The sequence below is a fragment of the Meleagris gallopavo genome, chromosome 4 (genome assembly GCF_905368555.1).
Source record: "Meleagris gallopavo chromosome 4, MGAL_WU_HG_1.1, whole genome shotgun sequence".
Taxonomy (NCBI): domain Eukaryota; kingdom Metazoa; phylum Chordata; class Aves; order Galliformes; family Phasianidae; genus Meleagris; species Meleagris gallopavo.
Window position 1 is genome coordinate 18,704,021 of NC_139407.1, and position 25,782 is coordinate 18,729,802.

The 25,782-nt window shown below is 38.1% G+C and overlaps 3 protein-coding genes across 10 annotated transcripts in view; 1 reads left to right on the forward strand and 2 right to left on the reverse strand.

The window, feature by feature from the left end:
• The window catches only part of GSTCD (glutathione S-transferase C-terminal domain containing), a 71,526-nt gene extending 71,389 nt beyond the window's left edge, over window positions 1-137 (reverse strand). For all 4 annotated transcript variants that reach the window (XM_085222374.1, XM_085222371.1, XM_085222370.1 and 1 more), the window contains exon 1: window positions 6-137. The gene's annotated coding sequence lies outside the window, so the exon portion shown is untranslated. The remainder of the gene's footprint in view (window positions 1-5) is intronic.
• On the forward strand, window positions 69-15,964 carry INTS12 (integrator complex subunit 12). 2 transcript variants are annotated; one of them, XM_010709792.3, is made up of 7 exons: window positions 69-195; window positions 5,545-5,708; window positions 7,563-7,715; window positions 8,179-8,366; window positions 11,687-11,846; window positions 13,111-13,263; window positions 15,020-15,964. In XM_010709792.3, the coding sequence occupies exons 1-7, from the start codon at window positions 69-71 to the stop codon at window positions 15,602-15,604; spliced, it is 1,530 nt and encodes a 509-aa protein (XP_010708094.2). In that variant the 3' UTR covers window positions 15,605-15,964. The 2 variants fall into 2 exon arrangements, with proteins under 2 accessions (XP_010708094.2, XP_010708095.2); XM_010709793.4 differs by lacking the exon at window positions 69-195 and adding an exon at window positions 205-341.
• A 3,058-nt stretch (window positions 15,965-19,022) lies between these two features.
• ARHGEF38 (Rho guanine nucleotide exchange factor 38) overlaps window positions 19,023-25,782 on the reverse strand; it is a 39,164-nt gene continuing 32,404 nt past the window's right edge. For all 4 annotated transcript variants that reach the window (XM_010709794.4, XM_085222368.1, XM_085222369.1 and 1 more), the window contains 4 exons: window positions 25,496-25,636; window positions 24,145-24,343; window positions 23,732-23,988; window positions 19,023-22,928 (listed from right to left, as the gene is read on the reverse strand). In XM_010709794.4, coding sequence (XP_010708096.2) covers window positions 22,743-22,928; window positions 23,732-23,988; window positions 24,145-24,343; window positions 25,496-25,636 — 783 coding nt within the window. In that variant the 3' untranslated portion in view covers window positions 19,023-22,742. The remainder of the gene's footprint in view (window positions 22,929-23,731; window positions 23,989-24,144; window positions 24,344-25,495; window positions 25,637-25,782) is intronic.

Below are 25,782 nucleotides of genomic sequence, written 5' to 3' on the forward strand. Positions count from 1 at the left end.
CTTACCCGGCCCCGCGCACGATACGTCCCGGCCGCTTCCGCCCCGACTCCACCTCTCGCCGTGTGCCCATGCGCGTCCCGCCCGGCTCCGCCTCACCCGCGCAGCGCTCCGCCTTCCCGCCCGCGGAGCGAGCCGGAAGGGCCGCTGGGTACCGGCTGAGGGCTCTGAGCGGCGGCGGCTGCCGTATCTCTTCAGGTGAGAGCGCGGCGGGAGCTTCGCGGTGCCGTCCTCGGCCCTGAGGGCGGGCGTTGAGCTCCCTGTGGGCGCTCCTACGGCAGAGCTGGAAGCGGCCGCCCCTGCTCGCTGAGCGGGGCCGGCGGTAACGCGTGTGGCTGAGCTCGGTGAGTCCACCCGCTGGAACTGCCCGGCCCCGCCCGGTGGAGGGTGGCCCGGTGTGAGTAGATTTGAGGTGGTATTGCAGGAGGAGGGCTCAGTTGAACAGGCAGCTCGTGGTGGTACGAGGAGGAGGCAGGCGGGGGGTTTGAGTGGCGACGGGCTGTAAAGTGGGGTATGTAAGCGTTGCCTAGGCACGTGAGGGTCGTGGTAGCAAAATCAAAGGCGAGCTAGATTGAAAACGAGGAGGAAACGGCGACGGCAGTGGGATGCTTCTGCTGAATTATCAGGAGCAGAATGCACAACTTAAATGTGGAGCAGCTGCTGAGTGGGGCAAGTGCTATAGTGTCAGTGAGCACGAATAAGGGCAGATACTCAGTGTGTGTTGTGGCTTAACCACGCACTCATGCGTTTCTCCTCTTCGCAGTGGGATGGGAAAGAGAACCAGAAGAAAGTGGTTCTGCCTCCTCACTGGCAGGACAGTGTAAGCAGCTGAGAAAACTGAAACACTCTTGGCACTGTACAGCACTATGCAGCAACAAATAGAAACATCAGTGTGTTATCATTGTTTTTCTCCTAAAACCAGAATATAGCATTGTATCAGGTACTGTGAAGGAAAACAACTGTTCCCATTGAATCTGAGGCAATCTGCTTTGCTTCAGGGCTCATCAGTGAGCCCTCTGTTTCTGCAACAAGGAGAGGACTGAAGCGTGGGTTGGTTGCCTGGTAATCCATGGGCCTACATGAACTGTGTTCTGGTGATATTGTTGTGAAGCCACTTGCTTTTCTCTACAAGAAGATCATGAGGCTGGGAGAAATCACCAGGGACTAGAAAAAAGCAGGTCATATGTCCCTTCTCAAAAAGGGGCAAGCAGGATGATCCAGGGAAGTGCAGGCTGGTCAGCCTCCCTCCTTCAGTCCATGGAAAGGTTATGAAGGAAGCCACCGCAGTATGGGGAGGAGCAGGTGTTGACTGGGGATAACCAGCTTGGGATCTACCAAGGATCAGTCATGCCTGGTCAACTGGATTGTCCTCTATGGCAAAATAACTAGCTCTGAAGCTGGGAGGAGGAGTGGAGAACGTCATCTGAGGAGGGGCAAGCAGGGACCTAAATAGAAGCCTTTCTGTACCTAAGAAGAGATTGATAAAATGGAGCCTGTATTTCCTTTTATGTGAGAGCACAATCTGAAACAGGGGAGATGCCAATTTGAATTAAAGAAGTGAAAGGAGGCGCTGAGCTCTGTCTTGGTACGTTTTGAAGGTTCAGCTGGATGGTGTCCTGGGAAAGCTTGTCTGAATTGATGGCTGACTTTTGCTTTGAGCAGGTCTCTTAGAAACGAAAAGCTTGTGTATCGTGGTGTAATGCAGCAGGCAGCTCAGCACCATGCAGCCACTCACTCACTCTCTGCACGTTAGGTGGGGGAAAAAATCAGAAATGTGAAAGTGTGAGAACTCATTGTTTATGATTAAGATGGCTTACTAAGTAAAGCAAAATCTGCATGCACAAACAGAACAAGAAATTCCTTTGCTGCTTCCCATTGGCAGTCAGATGTTCAGTCACTTCCAAGAAAGCAGAAGTCGTTACATATAACGGTTTCTTGGGAAGACAAACTCCATCTCTCAGAATGTCATCCCCTCTTCCTCCTCTTGTCTCCCAGTTTTTATTGCTGAGCAGGATACCATATGGTATGTGCCAGTCCCCTGCCTGGTCTGGGCCAGCAGTCCTGGTTCTGCCCCCTCACAGCTCCCTCTTCTCCTCTAACCCCTCCTGGCTGGACAGAATCAGGACTGCTCTGCACAGCGCTGCTCAGCAACAACTAAAGCATCAGTGTGTAATCAGTACTATTTTCATTTAAAAAAGAAAAATCAAAAGCAGAGGACCCTGTCAGCCTTTATGAAGAAAATGAACTATATCCCAGCCTAAGCCATGATATTCTATGTTTCTTAGATAATATATTATTTATGAGTGGTAGAAAACAGCAAATAGAACACAATAGTGTAATGTAGAAATGTTAGATAAGCAAGTTACTGTGATAGATTGAATTATTGATTGGAAATAATGATATAAAATATGCTGTGGGATAGAATATAAAGTTATGGATACTCACGCTAGTAACTATAATGGAAGATTTTACCCAAATCTTCTGAAATTATTTGAATTTCACATAAAGATGTCACATAAATAAGAACTGATGAATACAATTGCTCTGATTAATGCAGTTGTCGGGACTGCTGAAGTGCTTGAGTTTTGAAATATCCCTCATGGGAGGTACTGTGAAATTGTTGTCATGAATCAAATCCTTGTTATGATACTAAAGTAAAAACTGAAAATGGAAGTTAAGCTTTTCCTGCTTTCCTTGATCTATTTCATCAAGATTTGCGTTAAATCTGAGAGTGATCTGGAAAAGGCAGTATTGGTAAATACACAATCTACCACTGTCACAGTTGTTAGCTTTAGTTGGGGAAAAAAGAATTCTCTTCTACTTGAGGAAAAGGAGATTCTAAAGGACAAAAAAAAAAGGATTAATTGATTTTTATGGTGGCGAATTAAATAAATTATTGATAAACATGGTGTAGCATGCTGAAAGCTATTTTGTGCTGCTGATCCGTGTTTCTGGGCTCTAAGTTAACTACTGCAAGTGTTGAAAATAGATGCAAAGGATATGTGGGTGAAGGTCCTCCTAATCAGTGACGGTGGAAAGATATAACTAGCTGAATTCTCAACAATTTTACAAATTTACAAAAAAGTTTGATAATAATGTTATGCAAAATAGTAGCAGGCCACTCAATGATCAGTAAAAGCCTGTAATACCCTGGGAAGAGTAACTTAAGTTGAAAGACTACATATTCTATATATGTGCTCAATTAATTTTGTGTAAGTTTTGGCAGAATAAAATAGTTTAGAAATGAGTGATTCAGAAAACAACTCTTAGACACTGAGATGAACAGCCTATTAACTAACAATTTTCTTCCTGTGGATATTTAAACTGCTTAGTGTAAAACATGCTGGGAAGTTAGTTGATGATTCTCCATCATAGAAAGATTTCATATATAAATCACAGATACATCAGACAGCTTTGTTATCATCAATTTGGTGTTCTCTGTCCATCATTAAATACTTGGAAGATGAAGAACTATCAGAGAGCAACTTAAGAAGGGTGCTTGTAAGGCTAGGCTGATGACTTCATGCTCACTTGCAAGAGCGTGCTGGTGTATTCTTGACCCTGCTCTGCAACTTATCTATGTGTCCTATCCACTTATGGCTGCAAGGAAAACCATTTCTACCTTGGATTCAAGGATTATGTTACAGCTCTCCAATCTTGCAGCTGTGTAATTAAACACTACACAAAGTGTCGTATACTTCTTTCTTATATTTTTTCTACGTGATGTTTTATTTTCCATACGAAGTCCCTCTCTTTATGTAAGAAATTTCTTTTTGTTAATGGTTGTGGTAGCCTGTGACATTATTACAATTTACCTTTGAGAGCAGAAAGAACTGCCACAATTTCATGCGCAAATGAAAGACCAAGTATACAGAAAGCTTCTGAACATGTCTGAATTAAACAATTACTTTCCAATAGTTGCCTTTTAAAAAGCTAGAGCTCAAAATAATTTGGGAAATGTTATCTTCCAGAAGAGAAAAATGGATTTAGCAGGCTTACGCTTGTTTTCTAAATTCTACAACCATGCTGAATTGTTTGCTAAGGACAGTTGAAGCTATCTATTCTTTATGCACACATGTATGTACTCCCTGAAGATGCCTCAGAAATGAGCTTTAAGGGTTTCTGTTTCTTTGTTTTTAAGAGGGAATTAAGAATTATTCCAAGTTCCTACAACTAGTGTCTTTGTTCTACTGTTTTTATACAATGGAGGGTGTAGCATTCTTAATTGAAGGCTATGTTGCACTGAAGCTTGGAAGCCAAATTCACAGACCAAAGAAATGGTAACTTAACCATAGAGCTCAAGAGCAGCCAGAATTTTTGATGTAGACAAATGCATTTATGTATAAAAAAAAAAGTGGATACATACTTTCCACATACACTGAATTCCCTTTCTGTAAACATTAGGGAGAGTCTGAATTGTCTGGATGGGGCTCGCACTGTAGTAGTCTGCGTGATCAGCGGTGAGGCAGTTCCTGCTGTATAGTACTTGGTAGAATAAGTTCTGCGGCCACTGGAAAATGATTTAATGAGTGGATTAAAGAATAGGGAATGAGCTCTTGAAGAAGTTTCTTAACTCTCTGCTGGTTCCATTGATGAAATCCCTATGAAGTCTACTGTATGTTGAACTCCTTGATGATCTCAGTAGAGTGATTCTCTGGTGTCTCGTGAAAGCCCAGCGTGAGATAAAGGTTCCTGGAGACTTTTAGGCAGGCATTGAGGGAGTAGGCTGCTGCTGCTGGTGTATGGCCAGAGAGGTAAAAGTTCATCGCCTTGAATAACAAAAGAAATTCTTCAGACAAAACTTTGGAAGCTCCAGCCTAAAAATACTGTCTGGGTAGTGCTTTTGAACAGAATTGATGAAAACACTTCTAGATCACTGTATAAGAAACAAAATATCCTGATATGTTTTAAATGAGATTTGTTTATTATCCATTTTGGAAGAGAACAGAAAACTTTGTGTTTGGCTTTTTTTCTCAAACTTATTATTGTTAATAATTAAATTAGAGAGCAGAATTTCTGATGCAACTTTTGTTAAAGAAGTTAGCTCTGTGAAGGCTCTGGAGTGCAGGTAACTACTGCTATGCAACTTCTATTTTTAATTTATTCTTTGCTTTTCCTCACATCATTTCCAAATTTTTCTTTTGCTCTTAAATGATCAGTGTGTTAAAAATCATGTGTGAATCTAAATAAGGATTAGGGTAGTAGGTACTCTTGTTGAAGTTTACACTTAATTGCATTTATATTCTACATTGCCGGATTATCAAGAATATGAAATACTTGTTCCATTTACGTAAGAAGGATGAGTTGAATTTCTGAACATCAGATGTCCAAAGAACAGAGTTGATGTCCCTTCAGATGTGAAGCCAAATTCAAGTTCTTCAGCTCTTTAAGTTCACAGTCATCTTCTAATGATAATTAATTCACTTATTACCTTTGCTGTGATTCAGTGTAACTTTATTTTACAAAAAATATTTTGCAGTCTAGTTAACTACATGCTGTTTAACTTCATATATGTAGTTCTTCCTTTTTGTTTGTCTTCCTACAAAGACACCACTATGGCTGCTGCAGTGAACATGGAGCTTGATCCTATTTTTCTGAAAGCCCTGGGCTTCTTGCGTTCCAAGAGCAAGGATTCTGCAGAAAAGCTGAAAGCACTTCTTGATGACTCTTTGGCCAGAGGAGCTGATTCAAGTTATCGTCCATCTCAGAAGGTATTAGTATTAAATAATGCAGGCCATTTTCACATGCCTTTACAGCCCCAGCTATTCCTTGTTCATTTTTATAGCTGAAGATTTAGAAGAGAATTAGAAGCTGGAAAAATTATGAGTAATTATGAAATGTTCGAATTCACCATTTCCCATTTTTTTTGCAAAATAGTGCATTCAGTTAAGTTAATGAGGGGAAAAAAAATCTTGATGTATCCAAACATGTATAATATCTGTTCCGTACTATATTGCAAATGCAAGATTTTTTTAATGGTACTTCTTGTGTTTTATGTTGGTTTTGGCATTCTGCTTAGTAACTATCACAAAAGGGGGAACCAAAATTACACAGTTATAAACAAAGATAGAAAGCTCTTTCAAATGCAGATATTCTTGTGACCAGATAATTATTAAACTAAAAGCTAATTACTGACGTAAGGGAACTGTTATGTCATGGCCTGATCTGATGATTGAGCATCTGGTGAAGAGGGGTGGCTGGCTCAGGAAGCATTGGTGCAAGCAGTCCAGGTCCATCCTTACCTGAGCTCATTTAAGAGCTAGTCTCCAATAGGAGAATGCCTCCTGGATGAGGACCACTTCTGAGAGGGAGTGTTCTGTAGGCAGAGACCCTATCACCAGTTAGGTGAGTCAACTTTTTCCTGTATATGGTTATCGATATTCATAATGACAGTTTGCCTCCTATTGCAAAGAACTTACCAGAAGCAATTTCATTGCTTTCATGGACCAGCAACTGATGAAACTGGATCTCTCTTATCAATATGTTTGATGAAGTTGTAGGGAATGGGGGGAAAAGTTTCCCAAATGGTTTGAAACATAAATGATTTGCAGGCAAAAATTGCTATCCCATAGAAATACATAACTTTTCATTTGCTGGAAATAACTAACCACCTGCTAGACAGAATATTTGAATCTGAGATTAGCATATGAAAAAAACCATGTGGGTACATACTAGTACTATGTACAACTACGTATTGCCATATAGCTAATGAGGTAGTTTTCTCCCTTGGGATGTTGACAAGTCAGCAGTATGTTCTAACGATGGTCTGTATTCACACACTAACTTTTTCTTTCTACAGGTACTTCTTAAAATATCAAAAAGATAGTATTACCTTGTGGCATACATGATGCTTGTACTACACAGTCTAATACTTCTCTGTGCAAATCGTTAACTTCCTGAAACCTAAATTACAGCTGTACACCTCTGTAGTAATGCAGGTGTTATGACTTCCAGGAGCCTTCTGTCAGAGCTAAATAATATCACAGAGAGGCTTAGAAAGCTGATTGCAGTAGCAACTTGGCTGGTTGTCACTGTCTACATGCAACAGGAAATCAGGAAAGTTGGTGGGGCTGAAGTGAAGCTCAGCACTCATCTCACTATGCAGCAGAGAATTACTCACTTATTACCAAGTTGGAGGGATAACTTTCTCATACACATTGCTATGGTTGAACACTCATTTTTTTATTATACATTGCTGATGCTAATGCAACACTAATAAGAACTATCAGTTTCTGTTGATCTAAATTATTAAGCTGGTAGGTGAATATGAACTGAGATTGACTTACCTCCATAAAGGAATGATATATTGATGTCCAGAGACAGCATGTCTGCTTATATTTTTAGCATAAATCTTTTCCTCTGGAAGATTAGCATTAAGGGAGATTTTAATAACTGTAGTTTAAACACATTTATTTGTGGATGTATTATAAAATGACTTAAGAAATGTTTAGAAGAATGTATGTACAGGTGAACAGTGTTATGTAATGTTTGCCTAACATGTGATCTAATTACAAAACAGGAAGTAGATTGTAGGGTTTGACTTCAATTTTTGTTTCTGTTTTTAGGAAGTAGAGCAACCAAAAGTGTGTGTTACCAAGCCTGTTTCTAGTAAGCAAGACCCTAAAGCCTCTTCTAGTTTGCCTTCTGGTAACAACAATGGCAAGCCTAATGCATCAGAAAAGGTGAAAAAAGAAACAGAAAAGAGATCTGCTGATAAAGTGAGTCTAATTTTTGTTCTCTAGTGACATAACCAGGCTAACAAATTCGAAGATGTTTTAGTGAAAACTCTCTTCCCATGTAGCCCATGTGACTGTTCTCGCTAATAGTACATAGCCTACAATCTGTTTTATCAAATCATGTTGTTGTTTAGGCAATCTAGCAAAGGTCTAGTTAAAATTATTTTGTAAATACTTTAAATACACTGATGACAAGTTAATAAAATGTAGCAGCCTGAAATGTGGGTTTTTCCAAGGCTTTTTTGAGATTCTTGTGGTGAAGCACAAAAGGTGGACTAGAGTTTCTAATTCATGAATATTTTGGAGAAGATGTATCTGAGGAAAATATGCTGTGTATGTTTTATATACTCCTTTTTATGCTTATATTTTAATTGTTTCAGTCATTTTCTCATTTTAGAAGGTCCATCAGCTTTCTGCTTTTTCATATTCTTTGTGTTTGTCATAGATGAAAGGGGAGGCTGCTGAAGGAGGTGATGTGCCAAAGAAGCCCAGACTCGAGAAGCAAGAGGCTCGTTCCTCTCCTATTACGGTTCAGACAAGTAAAGATTTATCCATGCCTGATTTGTCTAACTTTGAGGAAACCAGTGCTGATGACTTTGCTATGGAAATGGGTTTGGCCTGTGTTGTTTGCAGGTAAATTAAGTGTTTCATTGCAGTCATGTATTTGCTTTTGGTTGGTTTTTGCCCATGTAGCATTCAATTAATGCTACCTTGCAGTTGTATTCTGGAAATTACTTAAGTACATATGCAAAACTACTAATGCATTTAAGCATTCTTCACAAACAAGATTTTTTTTTTTAAATGGAGCTTTTAATGAGTAAAAATGATTTTTCTTTAGAAAAGAGCAAGTGAGAATTAATAAAATCAGACAAAATGAAAAGCCTAGCAGATGACAGATACTGTCTTTTAAATATTGGAAGACAAGTTAAAATATTAATAGCTAATGTTAGGCAGCATTGTAAAAAAGCAGTTCTGAGTACATTTTTTTTAGTGGCATTAGCATGAGTTCTATGTGTGTTGCTCACTTTCTTCATAATCATTTGATGTTACTTTACACGTGACCATGTTTTTTCAATTAATTCTCTAAATATATGTTACATCCTGCAAGTGAAACAGGTTTTTATTTTTCAGAAAGGGCTTCTAAAACTAGATCTTAGTAATATTTTGTTAACGATATATCTAATTGTGAAAGAATTAACAACATACTTTTGAATATCCACTATGTGATCAGATAACTTGAATAAGCATTGTGTTTCACAGGTGATTTATATCCCTGTAAGCTTCCCTTGTTGCCCACTTCTCTACCTCTGACAAGGGTGTCTTGCTTATGTAAGTGTGTGATCTGACGAACTAGCCTCTGGATCAGCTCCCTGCTCAGGTTTTTCAGCAGATATAGGTTTCAGTCAGCTCAGTGAGTGTACTTATCCTCATGTATGCATATATATATATATATATATATAGGATCAGGACAGGGAGGAAGATGGAGCTGGCATTTATGGGACTGGCCAGACCCTTGGTAGAACTATTGTATTCTAGCTCAGCTTAAGCCACATGGGAAATTGTGTTCTCAAGGTGTCTCTGGTTCATGGAGGAATTCCCATTCTTAGAGCTAATTATACTGTTAACCAATTGTTGAGTGACAAGACTTCCTGTCGTATTGTTCCCATGTGTTAGCTCAAATGTTTAACTTTATTATAGACACTGAAAAAGGAAGAACAGTTCAAACACCTGAAGTAATAAATAAGTCTTACCTTTCTTCCTGCAATAGTGACTATAAAATAGCTCTTATTTAAGTGATGCTGGAGAGAGGAAAAAGCATATAAAGAGGGATGGTAGCAGTCTCCAGATACTTGGTATTTGTTTTTATTGTGCATGAACACTGCTGGAACTGGTGTCTTCTGATTCTCAGTTTCCAACTTAATCTGGATGGATTGTTTTTCAGAACAGTTATGCTTCAGGCTTTCTAAGTCCAGCACAGTTGTTAGGACTGCATTCCGCTATTTACTGCTCAGCTGTCAATGTAAGGTCCCTTCCTGGGGCTGGGCATCTTGAGTTGAAATACTAGCATTTCAGTACATATGAAATACAAAAGCACTTCTGTAAAGTAACGTAGGTATGAATACCATTTGGAAGCTGACAGCTATTAATATTTACATGCAGACAGTTGTGAATGAGAATACCATGTCCAGTTGCAGAGTATGCGGGGTTCTTTTTTTTGTAGTTCAATGGTTTATACTGCTGAAGAAAAGTTGACAAGTGTTATCAACTTGTGTACAATGAGTTCACAAATGCAAAAAATTACATTTGTAGATTAACTATTCCTTTTTGTATAGATGTAGAAACTAAAGACATGGAATGTTTCTTCAAGATTTGCTAAATGTGAGATGTCTGCATGATCATCAGGGATATTGAAATTTGATGTCTGTGGGTTGTTTAAATTAAAACCATGTTCTGCTATACCAAACTAGGCACAAAGAGAATCTGGAAAAACCTCACCCTCTTCAGTACTTTCAGATCTTAGAAAACCATGACTCAATGGATACGGGGATTCTTGGTCATGTGAAGAAGTAACATTACTTGCAATTTGCAGCTGATAGTGAACCCTGAAAAAAAAAAAAAATTAAAGCCCATTTTTTTTGAAAGAGTGACTTTTTTTTAGGAATACTTGTTTTCTGAAATTAAAAGATCATTAAGTTTGCTTTTCATTTATCAAATAGTTTAAAAATAAGACTGGTTTAACTTGATTCTGAGAATGAAGAGTTTTTTTTTTTTAAATTAGTTTGCAATTGTCTTTAGAACTCTTGAAATAGAGCGAATCTCCTTGCTTGAGACATGGGGTTAAAGCATCACTGCTTTGTTCTTACCCAGGTTATTTAGGAATCATAAACAAAATGCCTCATGAAATTTCCTGCATCTCTAATGGGGTGGTGGACTTTCAGAAACGTTTTGTGGTTTTTTTTTTTGATAGCCCATTTGAAAGAGAAATATTCCTTAGAAAATGTTCTAGTGTCTGTATGGACAATACCTTCTTTTTCTTCTTATAGAGAAACAAGGTATTACCTTTCTCTACCCATCTACAAATAGAGTTTCCATGATTATCTGGGTACCTGCTCCTCAGGCTTACGAGCAAAAGCAGCTTAGCAATTAAATAGCCTGATTCTTTATCTGAAAGAAGAAATCATCAGAAAACTGATATTTGGCTAACTTAGACATATTCACAGTAATGTGTACATCACTACTTTGTCATTTATACTGCATGATTACTTTCAAGAGAGACCCACAGCAGAATTAAGTCCTCGTCACCAGCTTTGTACTTGCTTCAAGGCAGAGCTGCAAGTTAATCCTCTGTGTTCCATGTTTTCAAGATTCTGGTATTATCTCCAATTCCAAGTGTCTGTAGGGACCAGAAGGATAGCTAATAAAACATCAGTAAAGTAGTATAGAGTTGGGATGGTGATGCTTTTAAATTCTTTAGAAGAAAGCACTCTTTCATACTAGTCAATGCAAAATTATTTGTTCTTGAACTGCACTGCTCTACAGTTTACATCAAAATTATCCAAATGTAGGCTGTAGGCCTTTGGATGTTACTGTAATGAGACAGTCATAATAAGTAAATAGTGGTAAAATCTCTAGGTGAAAAAGATAGATGAGACTTAAGTTTCTAACATAAAAATCAAACAGAGGAACAGGAAATATCATGTATGCATGTCTGATGATATTGAAGTTTTTTAATGTTGGTTCTCCCATGAAAATGTAACAATTTTGAGTTTCTAAAATTAGGAAGAACTCAGATAGGAAGAAAAATCAGTGTAGCTCATCTGCTACAGGTAGAAAATGTTAACAAAAGCAAAAATATTTTTAGTTTTTATCTTAAGCTTTGCAAAATTTACAGCAGTTGGATAATCCTTGAAGTGCTTTTCCCAATAATCTGTTCTTAACTATCTGCTCTGCAGGCAAATGACAGTTATTTCTGGGAATCAGCTTGTAGAGTGTCAGGAGTGCCATAATCTCTACCACCAGGATTGCCATAAACCTCAGGTGACAGACAAGGAAGTGAATGATCCTCGACTTGTATGGTACTGTGCTCGCTGTACCAGACAGATGAAGAGAATGGTAGGAGTCAGTTTTTTGTCTAGTTTGAGCACTGTTGAAATGGAGCAGGTTATTTTTTATGTGTGAGGGTATTCTTTAGGTTGCAGAAATCTCTGGAAGAATGTTGGAGAACGACTTTCCTCTGCTGTGCTTCACTTGCTGCAGCTGTGTTTTTTTAATGTAGTATCAAGGATTATTTGGGTTTGTTCTTAAATTTTTCTTAAAAGAACAAAATGTGAGTGAAGAAGTGTTACCACTTGGTAAGTAGTATTTTAAAGCATTTTTTATTTTAGGTGATGCTGATTACTTTTTTTAGTGCGTATTTACCAAATATTCCCTTCAATTTTGATTTTCTTCATAGGTATAGATGTGAATGATTGTTTTTGCAACAAGAGAACAAAAATTTTGGTTCAAATCTTAAGTGCTGAAAGATTGCACATCCGCCCCCCATAAAACCTTCATTTTGATTTGTCTGCAGGATAATTTCTTGACTAAGCAGGGTAATTATTTCTGATCCCACAGAGATTCCTCTCATCTCATCATGAGAAACAAACAGTGAAGAAAGCGTCTTTGTTCACATATCCCTACTTCTGATTTTCTTTTCAATCAAACCCCTTTATACAACAGAAAATATGCTGTGTTTTGGAGCTGTTCTGTGGTAACTTAGCAAGTGGTTATCTATTGAAATATCTTGCTAATAAACAAGAAAAATCCAATGTGAGATCCTTTCCTAGGAGTTATTAGTACATGGTTATTCTGATGATCATCAGAACATTGAACCCAGCAGAGTATTTGCTTGAGGTCAGCACAGGATAATGCACTGGATAGCTTATGCAGTGACTCAAACTTTCCCTTCAGTGAGCTCATTTCTAACTTTTTTGTTTCAGCATGAATTCTATCTTTTTTTTTATACTGCAACTTTTTAGCAGACTTGTACAGTCTACATCCCAATACTGCTGGATCATATCCACATTTTCCTCAAATTCACCTGTCTTTGCCTTCTTTCTGTGATGGCCCAGTGCCTTCCTATTTCCTGAGTTTCAACATTGCCTCTCTCTGTGCTGAAATAAAGTTCTATTCAATGTGGCTTTTTGGCTGGACTCCTTATCACCAGTACTATATTTGACATGGCCATCTCAACTGCAGCTTATTACTACTTTTTCTCAGACACTTTTCAGATTCAAATTGTGATGGCTAGACTGCAATATGATAATGCTCATGCTTTCTTAAAACAGTATTGTAGAAGCTTTAACTAGTTTTGGGGTTCTTTTTTTCTACCATTCAGGCTCAGAAGACGCAAAAACCACCTCAGAAACCAGCTCCAGCAGTGGTTTCAGTTGAACCAGCTGTGAAGGATCCATTGATCAAGAAATCTGAAATTAAATTGAAACCTGAGACACAAACAACTTTTCTAGCATTCAAGAGAACAGAAGTGAAGGTAACATACTTATTTTCTGGAAAATTTATAGTTTACATTTCACTGTATATTTCTATTTTTTAGACGTATTTTCTCATAAGCACAATAAATGAAAGTAGTCTGCTGTACTATTTATACTGAGTGATAATATAGCATAGTGGTTTTGCATTAGCATCATAAGAGTGGGGGGGAAACACGTCTATTCAGTAGTAAGTCCCTGAAGCATTCAGCTCTTGACTGTATTTTTATGTTAAAAGGGACAGAACAGAACTTACTCTGAGAATTTTTCTTAACAGTATTTTATACAAGCAGAATTTTATACAGATCCTCAGAACACTATAAAAGATAATATTTATTCTCTGTGGCCAAGTAACATACATATATTTTGGTAGTTAGGCTTCTCCTCGTGGCAGTAGGGAAATCCAGCTGATCCTGTAGGGTCTAATTTAGAAACATGAGACAACATATATCAGCTTCCTACTTATTTCATAAATGTTGGTTTTTAATACACGTTGTTATGAGTTGGTTAGGATGATAAACCAGAAGTAGCACAATGAATGACAAAGAAATCTAACAAACAGTGATGCTTACTGAAGGAACTCACCTGTAACATAGAATCAAAGCAATCATTCATCTTCTCAGAGGTAAATTTGCAGTTGTGCTGCTTAGATGGAAACTGCTGTGAATGAAACAATGGCTTTGGCTCAAGCACTTACACTTCTGAATAACTTTTCACCTTGGCCATAAACTGGTACGACTCTGGTTTTAATAAGTCAACATTTGTATTATCCCCAGCTGAAAACTGGGGTTTGATTGAGGTTTGTGAACTGCAGCGGATGTGCACAGTGCTTTGCATTCAAGGGAAGCTTTGTCTGCAGAACACTTGTATATGGGAACTGCTGAATCATGGCCTGAACCTCTAATTGATCACCTGAGGTGAGCACTGAGTCAGCCACAGGAGCACAGGTGAAGGCAATTCACCTGTGCTGCTGGAAGGGGTGGAGCCTGGCTGCACCTCTCCTAGATCCATTTAAGAGCTGGCTACCAGGAGGGAAGGATCTCTTCTGGAGATCCACTCCACTGGAGTTTCCCATGTGAGCCCAGGATACGGGTGAGTGTCCCTATCTTTCCTGTTTTCTGCTTGGTGTAACAACTATGTAGCCAAGCTCTCTGCTATACTATAACATTTGTATATACATTGATTGTAAAACTTGTCTTTTGCACTGCCTGAATGGAAAGACTAGAGGAAAGAAGTCCAATGGCTCAGTTTCTTTAAAACTGTCTGTGGGATATAGGCTGCTAAGAACCAAGATGGGAAGAGGAGATTTTTGATGCTTATACTTTAATCAAAATAATGCAATACTTAGTTACTATGGAACTATTTTTTTTATCTTTAGATCTGTTATCTTGTTAAAAAGTGACACCAGTTAATGGCAAGCGATAAAGATACTGGCTTGCCTCCCTTGTTTATACTTCACAAATCTGCACTGTAGTTATTTGGGTAAAACCAGTGTTTAGAATTTATGGGGGGGATCTCAGTGCTATATAATAGCCTGTATAGAAAAAAAGGTATTGGTTTTATTTGGCTGGAAATTTAAAGTTATCTGTGCCTGCATCCTTTTCCTCTTACTGCTTTTTTTTAACTATAATGACCAGTGATTAAATATTGTCCCCTGTGTGTTTCTGGATAAAGAACTAAAACAGACTTAATCTCATCCTGCTGTGATGCATTATACAAATAAATGCTGCTATAATAAGAATGATTTATTTATTTTAGTCCTCAGCAGCAGTTTCGGGGAACTCAGCCAGTACAAGTGTTTCCTCTTCAGCAACCACCAGTGGCCTTACAGGATGGGCTGCTTTTGCAGCCAGAAACTCCTCTACCAATCCATCAACTGCCAAACTGGGATCAACAGCACAGAGCACCGGTGGGAAACCTGCAGCAGCTTCAAATAACCAGAAACCTGTAGGTCTGTCAGGGTTGGCAGCTTCCAAAACAGGACTAGGGTCAAAAATAGCTTCTGCTAACAATAGCACAAGCCCTGTTCAGCTGAAACCACCTCCACCTCTGACATTGGGGAAAACCACTCTTAGTCGTTCGGTAAGTAGTGACAATGTTAGCAAAGTAGGTCTTCCTAGTCCCAGCAGCACTGCACCAAGTACCAGCAGTCAGGTGAGCAGTGGGAATGGCAACAGTGGGACTGCAGGTAACAGTGGGGGCAATGCAAGCAAAACCACAACAGATGCCAGTAATCAGTCAGCTTCTCTGAAAGGCCCAACTTCTCAGGAATCTCAGCTCAATGCAATGAAGAGGCTACAAATGGTCAAGAAGAAGGCTGCTCAAAAGAAGCTCAAGAAGTAGTAAAGCTGCTTGCTGATCTTGCTGGCTGTGATCTGCAAAACAGCAGCATTTATCTTTCAGTTAAAGAAAATCTCCAAGTTACTGGACTGAACCAGTAATCAGGGAAGTCCCAAATCTGTGCTATACAGGAGGTAAAACTTAGGTAATCCTAATATTCCTTCTGACTGTATAAATCTGAAAGCTCAATATGTTAGAGAAATATTCACTATTATATGCTGTTGGTTTTTAGCTCAAAGCAATGGAATGTGAAATTGTAAGCATTGGGAATTTTGGTGTATTTAAGAGAACAATTTGTGGACAAATTGAACTTAAGCTGTCATCCTTCAGGACTGTGAATAAAAGTATTATTAATCTGGGGAATCACTGCCACTTTCTTTCATCCAGGTTTCTGATCCTTAAAATGCTTCAGCTTTTATGAGTTGTTTCTTGGGCAGTTAATGGAGTTCTCTGCAGGTTGCACAAGTCGTGAGAATTTTAAGTAGCCTAATTTGGTTTTCTGCATTAAGAAGTTTCTTTGTCATTTTCTAGTTGTTCTCTGAGGGAAAAGAGTAGAAATGACCCCTAGCCTGTGAAGAGTAGAAGAGAGCCAAAATGGTGTTTTCAATCAGTAAAGAGAACCTTAGGATTGTCCTGTTGTAATTTGAATGGATAATTGTCCACCACATATTTTAATTGAATGTGCAATCTCATTGAACTGTATTGTTTTAATGTGGAAGGAAAACTGGAAGAACATGAAGGGAATTACATTAGGTGTCTTGGTGTTGGCACTCTCTCTGGTGCACCTGAAACAAAAAGGTTTGATCACCTAGGTATTCCATGTTATGAAATTTAAAAGTATTGCATGCTAGTCAACCTATCTTGGAAAATGAGATTTAGTCTCTTTAACTGTTTTTTCCCAACTCACAGACTTTTTTTCCTTTCTATTAGCTCATTTGTGTATTTGCAAGTATCTAAAATAGCAATAGGAGCATGTTGTGTTGAAGTACATTAAAAATATTTCTAATAGCATAGACTTCAAAATACAGGAGATGATTCTGAGATCTGAATGTATTCCTTTAGTCTTTTGTGAAAATGAGCACTCATATTTTTCTTTCTTAAAGAATAAGGAAAAAAAATTAAGCCCCGAATAGGAAAACTTTGTTATACTGAGTGTTCCACACGGCTTTCATGGGGACTGCTGTATCTGTCTCTATTTTCTGTTATTTAATGTTTCTCAAGAACTGGAGAAGGATTGAGTCTTGCTGTCTATGATCAGCCTGCAGCGATCCCCTCTCCATTCTGCTGAGGGGAGCATCTATAACCATGAAAATGTTTCAGTTTAGGAGGTATGTGAAAACCACAGCCTTTTGTGTTTGAAATGTGGGATGAGCAAATCTGATACATGCAACTACTTCCCTCACTTTTTTTTCCCCTCTCTGTTGTTCAAGTTTAAGCAAAGTATTTTGTTTTGTTTTTGGATATCTGAATAGCTTCATTTATTCAGGATTGCCTTAGCTACTTTGAGAATTTCTTTTCTGCTTCAATTAACATTTCTTGTGTGGTAAAAAAAGGAAGAACTTTGTAGTGCATGCTTCTTCCAGGGCAATTCAAAAGTGACAGTACTAGGAGAGAGAATACAGAACTTTTATTGCCCATTTATTAGCTAATTGTTCTCACTCTCTAGCACAAAGCTTTTTAATGTTGGTATAGTAAGGGAAAAGATACTGCAATTAAAAGGCATATTTTCTTCTTAAATATTATTCTGAAGAATGTTGCTCATGTTATGAAGCAGAGCATTAAGCTAGATTTCCTTCAATGGCTGGAGTGCTATTATGTAAGGTATAAACTCTAATAGTAGGACTTGTTCCCACAGGAGGTTCTAGATAAAAGTTGCCTGTGTCTTGTGTCCAAATAAACAACTTTGTTTGTGAGAGTTCAGAAGCTTATGTATGAACCCTGTTTCATTTTAGGTATTACATATGGGGTGAACAAAGGGAGAAAAACTGGTCTTTATTTTTTAACTGTGATAGCTAGCAGAACTTAATATAACCCTTGAGATCTAAAAACATGCTATACCTTCTGTGCATCCCTGCCTTCTTTCTAGTAAGGCCAGATCTAGCTGAAATTGTACTAACAGATTCAGTATTGGCAGTGGAATTACCTGATTACAGCCTGAAAGAGTGGCTGAGCACCAGGTGAGAAAGTGTGGCTAACTTGGGGAGCACAGTTGCAAGCAGTGCACCTGAGTGACTGAAAGTCACTCCTCACCTTCATTTAAGGGTTTGTAGCACAAACTCTTGCACTCCTCTTGGGCCATTGGAAAGAGGTGAGCTGCTGCTCCGTAGAGCCTGCATCCCCATTAGAAGGCACTGTCATCAACTTCTTTTGCCATACATTTAGCAAAATTTGCAGTGGAGCTGCAATTAATATCATCAAAAATTTTTTTCTGTTGCAACTTTTCCAGCTTCTGAAATGAAATTTCAAATCTTCTTCTGTTGGTATAAAAATGTCAGGATTGTGATTCTCTGAAGAATTATATCAATAAGGATTTATAGCACAGACCTGGGCTTTTAAATCGACAGTCTAGTTTGAATACATAAAATAAGCACTGCTGGAAGCCAGAGTATATTGAAGGTAACAATTGCTTTCTGCTTTGAGGTTAGTATGGAATTAACAGTATTTTCAGGAGAGGAATCTGTTCTATGGCATTGTTCAACTGAATTTGCACTTGGAGTTGAAGAACTTAGTGTAAGGCAGAAGGGAAGGAAGGCCTTCTGAATTTTGAAAATATATTTCATATTTAGGGAAAAAAGTAACTGGAAAACAGTCCTGTGTGTTTTTTTAATCCCTAATCTAGATTGCTTTGTGATCTACTGTAAATATAGCTTCTTGACTTTTCTTACCCATTTTATAAGTCAGTATAAAAATGTACTTCCATTTATATATGGTATTTTTCATAGATGCCCAAATCCTGATTTCCTTAGTGATGTGAGGCAATTTATTTCTTTTGCCTTGAATGTTTCTGGCTGGACTAGGGTGCTGGTGGTATCTGGGTCTAACAGGAAAGATGCCGGCATCTAACACACAGTTCTGTAATGTACTTCTGTTACAGGCTTTTCTGTCACAAGCAGTAACAGGAAAAACTTTGGCTGGACATGGCAGTAAGTAGTGGTCACAACCATAGAAGTATTTGCAAACTTGAATTGTATTTTGAAGCTCATCATATTATCAAGGTACTGAGCAAGTTTTAATATGTGAATAGAGAAGCTAAGATGTATACTAAAAAGGCAGTGTATTATTTGATCCATTTCCTCTGCTCTGCTAATTTTGCAGTGATGCTTTTTTATAGCTGACAACAAGAGGCAGATCTTGGGTAGCATACATAGCTCTTAACTTCTGGAATAGGTCTTTTTGTATAATTTAAAAAAAGACAACAGCCTTAGAAAAATATTTTTTTATTATTGCAATAATTTAAAAAGATTAATTTCACCATTTCTGAACAAAGATGATTGTAGGAGGAGTTACAGTCACAAGCATTGTCTGTTTTCTTTTACAGCTCTAGTCCAGAGGTGGCATTTTTACAATCTAGCTTAAAATGACAGCAAAGGTATATTTTAGCATTTGAAGGGCATAATTACTTAATTAGAAGTCAGAAGGAAGAGTTCTTCAATGTGTCTTTGTTTTGCAAAGGTAAATCCTCAGTTAAGGATTAAGAGGGAAGGCAACACAGTTGTCAAAGGTCGAATGAGAGACATTGTGTTGTTTGTTGGCTTGGATGTCTGCAGGGTTGCAGGTGACCAATGTCAACACTTAAAAATACATCCATGAGGGGAGAAATGCTTCAGTTTGAACAGACCCAGTCCTGGTAGTACATACTTACTATCATGATGGTTCAAGTAACTAAAATGCATGTTTGAGTACATGCAGGATTAAACTGCAACCTTTTCCTGCTTCAGGAAAAATAATTAGTTTTGTCACTAATTAGAACAAGAAAATTCTTAGAATACTGTAACCTTCTTTATATTACTGAATCAGTTGTGAAAACATTACGTAGCTTTTAAGAATGTCTGGAGTCCTAACCTGGCTCAGAACTTGTAGTACTGAAAGCAGGACCTTAACAAAAATGCATCTGAGCAAGTCTAATTTGAATTGTTGTGAATCTACTTATTGTGTGAAGGCTTTAATTCAAAGAGCATCTCTTGGTTTTGCAATAATTGAAGTTGGATTTTTATTTGTTTTAAGCAAAAGAAAAGATTGTGAGACACCTGTAATACCAAATTTTAATATACAAGATTTGGAATTTCTGAGGTGGTTAAATAAGCTAATCCACTGGAACACCTGTCTATTTTTAGTGAATCCTAAGATCATGTAAAGATTTTAGATATATATAATGAAATCACATAAATTAGCCTGCAGTACAACATTTTAAAGAGTGCTAAACATCAAGTGGGATTTCATAGCTTATTAGAATCCTCCTAGAAGTTCTGAAATCCCACATATTTAAAGAAACATTGTCACTGTTACTTCATCTTTCTTGTTACTTCAGGATCCCTACTGAACACTTTGGAAAGCAGTGTTTGAACTTGCTTAGAGACACCTTCACAGAGCCTGATTTTTCATGGAGAATGTACATAACACTCAAAATCAGAGCCTTCTGAATGACTCAAGCTAAGTTCTGAGAACCAACACTACAGAAATCTTTATTTTCTGACTCTTGCCCTTACCTAATTTCTCTATCTGAAATATAAAACATTCCTTGACGTAATGCAGTTATGTAAGCACTATTAAATACAATTCAGTTGTTTCTAAAGCTCTTTCAACTACTGCAAAGTATAGAACATCACCAAATAAAATACTCTGAAATGTACACAAGAAGCTTTTCAGCATATCTTACATCTTTCCCATAATCTTAAAGTTCAAGTACCAGAGCAATGCAGTCTCAGTAGGGTGAAATTGATAGTAATCCATATGATTCATTCATCCAAGGTCATGCACCCCATCCCCTCCTTTGCTTTATTTTCTTGATTTACTTAAATGTAAAGTTTTCTTTTTGGGGGAAAAAAAAAAAAAAAGCTTCATCCATGGATGAATGATTTATTTTTTTTGCTTGCTATGAAACAACAAGATGATAGTGCAAGTTAAGTAACCTTGAACATATCTGTTCTTACTGGTCATTGGATTGCAATAGTTCAGAGTTTCATATCCTGATTCCTGGATGTCCACCTCAGTGGACTTTACAAGTTTCTCTAACTTTAATCTGACAGAAATTTCAGGATCTCAGCTCTGTGATCCACCGTGTATCTACTACATCTTCTGAGCAAAACTCAAACATTCTCTATCTTTTAGCAAAACAAAACACAAATATCGAGCTCCAAAGAAAATGAAAGTAGCTCCATTTGTGCAGCAAAAACTATTGCTTGCATCAACTATTGTAACTCTCCGTTCTTTGCAGACTGGCTCTTTCTTGCTATGCGCTAGGCTTTGGATTGTTTTTACCTTCATACCCTGTGCTTCAGCTACAGGAAGTAGAAACTGACACAACAGCTTTAGAACAATTTCTGTATATGCTCACCTTTGATCAACAACACTCTCCTGTCCCCCCCCATCAATTTGTCATTTTATTGGTCAGTCAGTTATAAACAATTATGAAGCTGTACTGAAAATATCTACAAGGAGTTTCTTTCACTGTTTCAGGCTTAGACTCTTAGGTTGTTGATTTGTTTTCTTTTTGCAGTACTTAACGTAAGAAGGTCCTTGCTCATTGCTAGAGGACCAGGGCATTTCTGTCCTGTAATAAATTTTTATAAACACAGTTATCAATGGTAGTAGTAAAGATGTATTGTTAGATTGCCCACCAGCCTAGTGTAGGGCACCAGCCTAAGCTCAGTAAGGGTCACTGCAGTCAGTGAAACTCAAAAAGTACTGCTTGAAAATCACATCTTTCCTTGGGATTTTTTTAGTTTTCCATGCTCACTGAGGGTATGATGCAAACTATTTTATCTTCTTAAAATAACTCTGCCAGCTGTTAAGATAAGTTGTTTTGCTGAACTAACTCCAAGTTTTGCAAACAGCAGATCAGCTCATCAGTATTTTCTTCACTGTTTAATGTTAAGATGCTTTCAGTATGAGAATTATTTATTTTTTTTCTTTTTGGGAAGATAAATGTTGATACATCTTAAATCTTAGTGTATTCCCTTGATAGTATGATCTCTGTATCTGACGCAAAGAATCAGATAGATAGACAGGAAATATTCTTGGAATGGCACTGCTTGACTTTCTTTCTAAATCTTAATGAGTTTCCTAAATCTAGTAACTCAAGTTGTTTCATTACATGGATCTTGCACTAAAAAGCAGCTAGTGTGTAGAAAAGTCATTTTAGACCTGAGGCACATTCATATTGCTGCAAACTGTTTCTTACCTTACAAAGTAGTTATGAAATTTATTTTCTTGAAAATCTCTTTATTTCATGTTACCTGTTTCTTCTTCCCTTTTTTCCTCATTCCATTTCTACATTTAACTAAGTATACCTTCATCTCTAAGTCCAGCTACTGATACCAACAGCATCAGTATGGTTTAAACTGAAATGCTTCTTAAAAAAAAAAAAAAACCTTTTTTTTTCTTTTCCTACTCTAATATTCACCATTGAGGAAAAAGATTCTTTACAAAAGTGGCTGGAGATAAAAAAGACCCAAAAGCTTGAGTTTGGAGATCTGGTTGTGTTCATCAAGGTAGAGATTTAAGAACAATTCAGTCTGAGCTGCAAAATCCCTAAGGGCTGAATTTGTCCTTTTTCAAGGCTGGCTGCCTTCATCTTGAATATTATTTACTGAATATTGTGGGGGAAAAAAAAAAGCATCACTTCCACTGTGGAGTGTACTTCTAGGTTGAATTTGGAAGTAGCACATTTTGATAAAAGTGAAAATTATGGGGTAATAGGGAAAAGCAAGCCCTTTGGCGTTAAGCAGAATTGGTCTTCCTGTTAAATGTTTCTTCCCTGAGGTCTTGACAAGGTGATGGCTTTTGGAAACCAGAGGTTCTCGATATTGTGTGTGCTGCACCAGGTGTCATGGCTTCTGTCAATCACTTGGGAGTTTACCTTGTTTTCTGCAAACCATCGTAGATTATCATTGTCTGCTTCATAGAAACTGAACTTAGGTTCCTAAGCATATGTCATCTTTCCGAGATAATTAGATGGCACGTATCCTTTCTGACCTTTGGCTTCTGCTAGCCACCATTCTTTATTGCCACTCACGTCAGAAAACCGAAGTATCCTAACCTTCTCATACTCCTGAAGACTGAGTTCCTGATCATTTCTTGCTTGAAATGCATAAACAGCATAGAAGGTCTGAAAAAGGAAAGTCACAAAATACAAAATCTGAATTCAGAAAAGTAGCCATGTCTTACCTGGCCATTGTGTGTTAGTATGAGTTCTGTATGTACAATGTATCTAATAACATGTATGTACAGAACTGCATGGTCTGCAATTGCTTACAGTATACAAAGAACAGGGCCAAAATAATAAGTAAAACTGAAGGGTCTTAGGAATTCTGCGTAGGAAGGAACAAACTAAGCTCATCAACAGAGCACTGTGCTGAAGTTTTCAGCTCACATCATGCAGCCTTGCATTGACTGGAGAATTTACAAGGTTTCAAAGGAGACAAACACCTTGTCTAAATCTCTGACTCTTAAATATAGCAGCTGTTAGGAGGGATCTCTTAAACCATCTTCTCAGCTGCTAGAGATCCTATCTGCAGTGATCTGATCTGAAGATGGTATCTACAAAAATTTTGGGCACCTCTGTGCCTTGCTGATCATCTTTGCTACAGCTGTCTTTTTAAAGGTAAGTGGGAAAAATCGCCAAGCAGCTCAAATGAGAACTGTGAGACATTGTACGTATGGTGGTGTAATGCAAAGGTGTGTTTTCTGTGAGACAAGACTAAGATTTGCAGTTGAACTGATTATCTTTTACCTCTTTGTAGCTATTTAAAAAAGCTAAAGGACAGAGGATAGCAAATTCGCCATGTCATTCTGACAGATTAGTACAAGAATTTTCCAGTGCAAAAAGGACCTATTTAAATTACAGCCATTATAACTGTGGATCTGAGATGAGAAAAATAAGACGACGGGCACAGCAGGTATCCTACTTACATGCTGATCATCCATATCCTGAGAATCTCCAGCCCCTGTGCTATTAGTTGTGGGATTTTCACAGGAGTGAAGAGATGAGTTGCTGTCACTCTTCTTGTGCCCTGAACTTGAGCTGCTGTCAGAGGATGGCCGTGAAGAGACAAAGAGGCTGATATTATCAAAATCATCATCACAGAAGTTGTTCTCTGCTATGTCCTTCTGCGCTTTGGCTGGATTGAAAGGCTTCAGGAAGGAGGAATACACATATCCCTTGAGGACTGGATATCACAGTAAAAAGACAGAAAATAAATAAAAAAAAAAAGCTGTTAAACCATTTTATGCAGCTGTCAGTACAACATAAGCAGACAGATGGGGCCAGAATGAAAAGAAATCAATAGGAGGCTGTTATTGGAATGTTTGTGTGCAGAACTTACTTCCTGTGTCAACGAGCCATCTGCTAGTACTTTGGAAGGGATCCTTTTGCTCCACAACAGCCACCACTTCTCCTTCATGCAGATCAATATCAAATTCCTGTGTGGCATTGCACTTGCGCTTAGCTTGATACAGCAGTTCTGCGCTGTATGTAGACAGTAGCTTGGATCTGTGATCTTCTGTTTGACGTGGGGATTCGAGCTGAAAAGAGTAAAAATTGTTCAGTAGGAATAATGTCCAGGCTGTTTGTTGAGCAGCACAGATGCATAAAAGGAACCAGTGTACATACTTCATGTGGCAACTGACTACACTTCTAAACGCAGATAAAAGAGTTAGTTACACAGCTGTATGTAACCAAATCTCCTTTGCATGTGCAGAAGGGACGTGTCCAACTGCTATGTTAATAGCTGGCCAATAACAGACAGATCTTGAAAGATATATAGGAGTATAACTAATTAAGTACTTCTTAGCCAGTACTCTGTTCTCATGAGCCTGTGTTCTGTATGTGAACTGTCACTGCTATAACTGTTTTTCCAGAACAATGATCTTTGAATTCCTCTGTAAAGTTGCAAAAAGTGTAATCAAAAATTATCAGAGGTGTGCTAAGGTCACGTAGCAACTTGCATGGCAAGGCACTGGGGCAGAAAATGAGTAGAAACAGAATGGTCTGCTTTTTGTACAAAACTTCCTTGCTATATCTGGGCAAGGTGCTATGAATTGCTGGAAGCATGTTTGGTTAGAGGGCTGAAAGAGAGGGGCCATACGTCATTGTGACTAACACAGTGAGGTAGCAAGAGCATGTGTTCCTGCCTCACTGATGCAAAAATGAATCCTGCAGCTTCCTTGGCTTCTCCTGAAAGGTGACTTTATGTTGTAGGGTCAAGTAGACCCCTTGAATGCTCTGTAAATGTCTGATAAGATTAGGAACCACAGGCATGTGGATTTCTTAGTGGACTTTATGAATCTTCTGTTCTGGGATGTGTACGTGTTAATTTGTGTATACACACAAATCACATAGAAAAGCAGGATGAGAAGTTCTGAATAAGAGTAAGTAAATGTTAAGAACTCTTGCAGTACAAGAGAAGCAATCCAATTTACATATACAGCATTAACATATGTATAAAGACCTAAGGATAATCAGAGGTGATCTCAAGTGGATTTCCAAGATAACAACAAAAAAAGAGTGTGAAGTCTTAAGAAGTTACTGGTCAATGGAACAGCTTCATTCCAGTAACACAATTCAGATTCCTAGTGAAGGGCCAAAACCCAGACCTCTGAATGACATAAACATAGATTTGTTTCAAAAGTGATCAGAAAAGGATTCTTTAAACAATTCAGATGTATAATACTCACTGGAGAGGGGACAGGTTTCTTTTTTTCCAAGCTCAATTTTCTTTCAATGAAGGTTGCACTGCTGTTTTCTTTCATGAAATTCAGCTTGTGAACCTCCTCCATCAACTGATGCTGCACTTCACAGATGCTTGAGGAAGACAGCTGCAAACATAAAGGTAGGTTAGATCTCATGAACAAAATGGTAATGAGATTTGAGACAGCATATTTGGCTTAATGGGCTCGAGACTAGGCTTCAGAAATCTGACAAGGTACCACTGTTTCCTGCAGAGCCTGTAGCATGCTAGGCA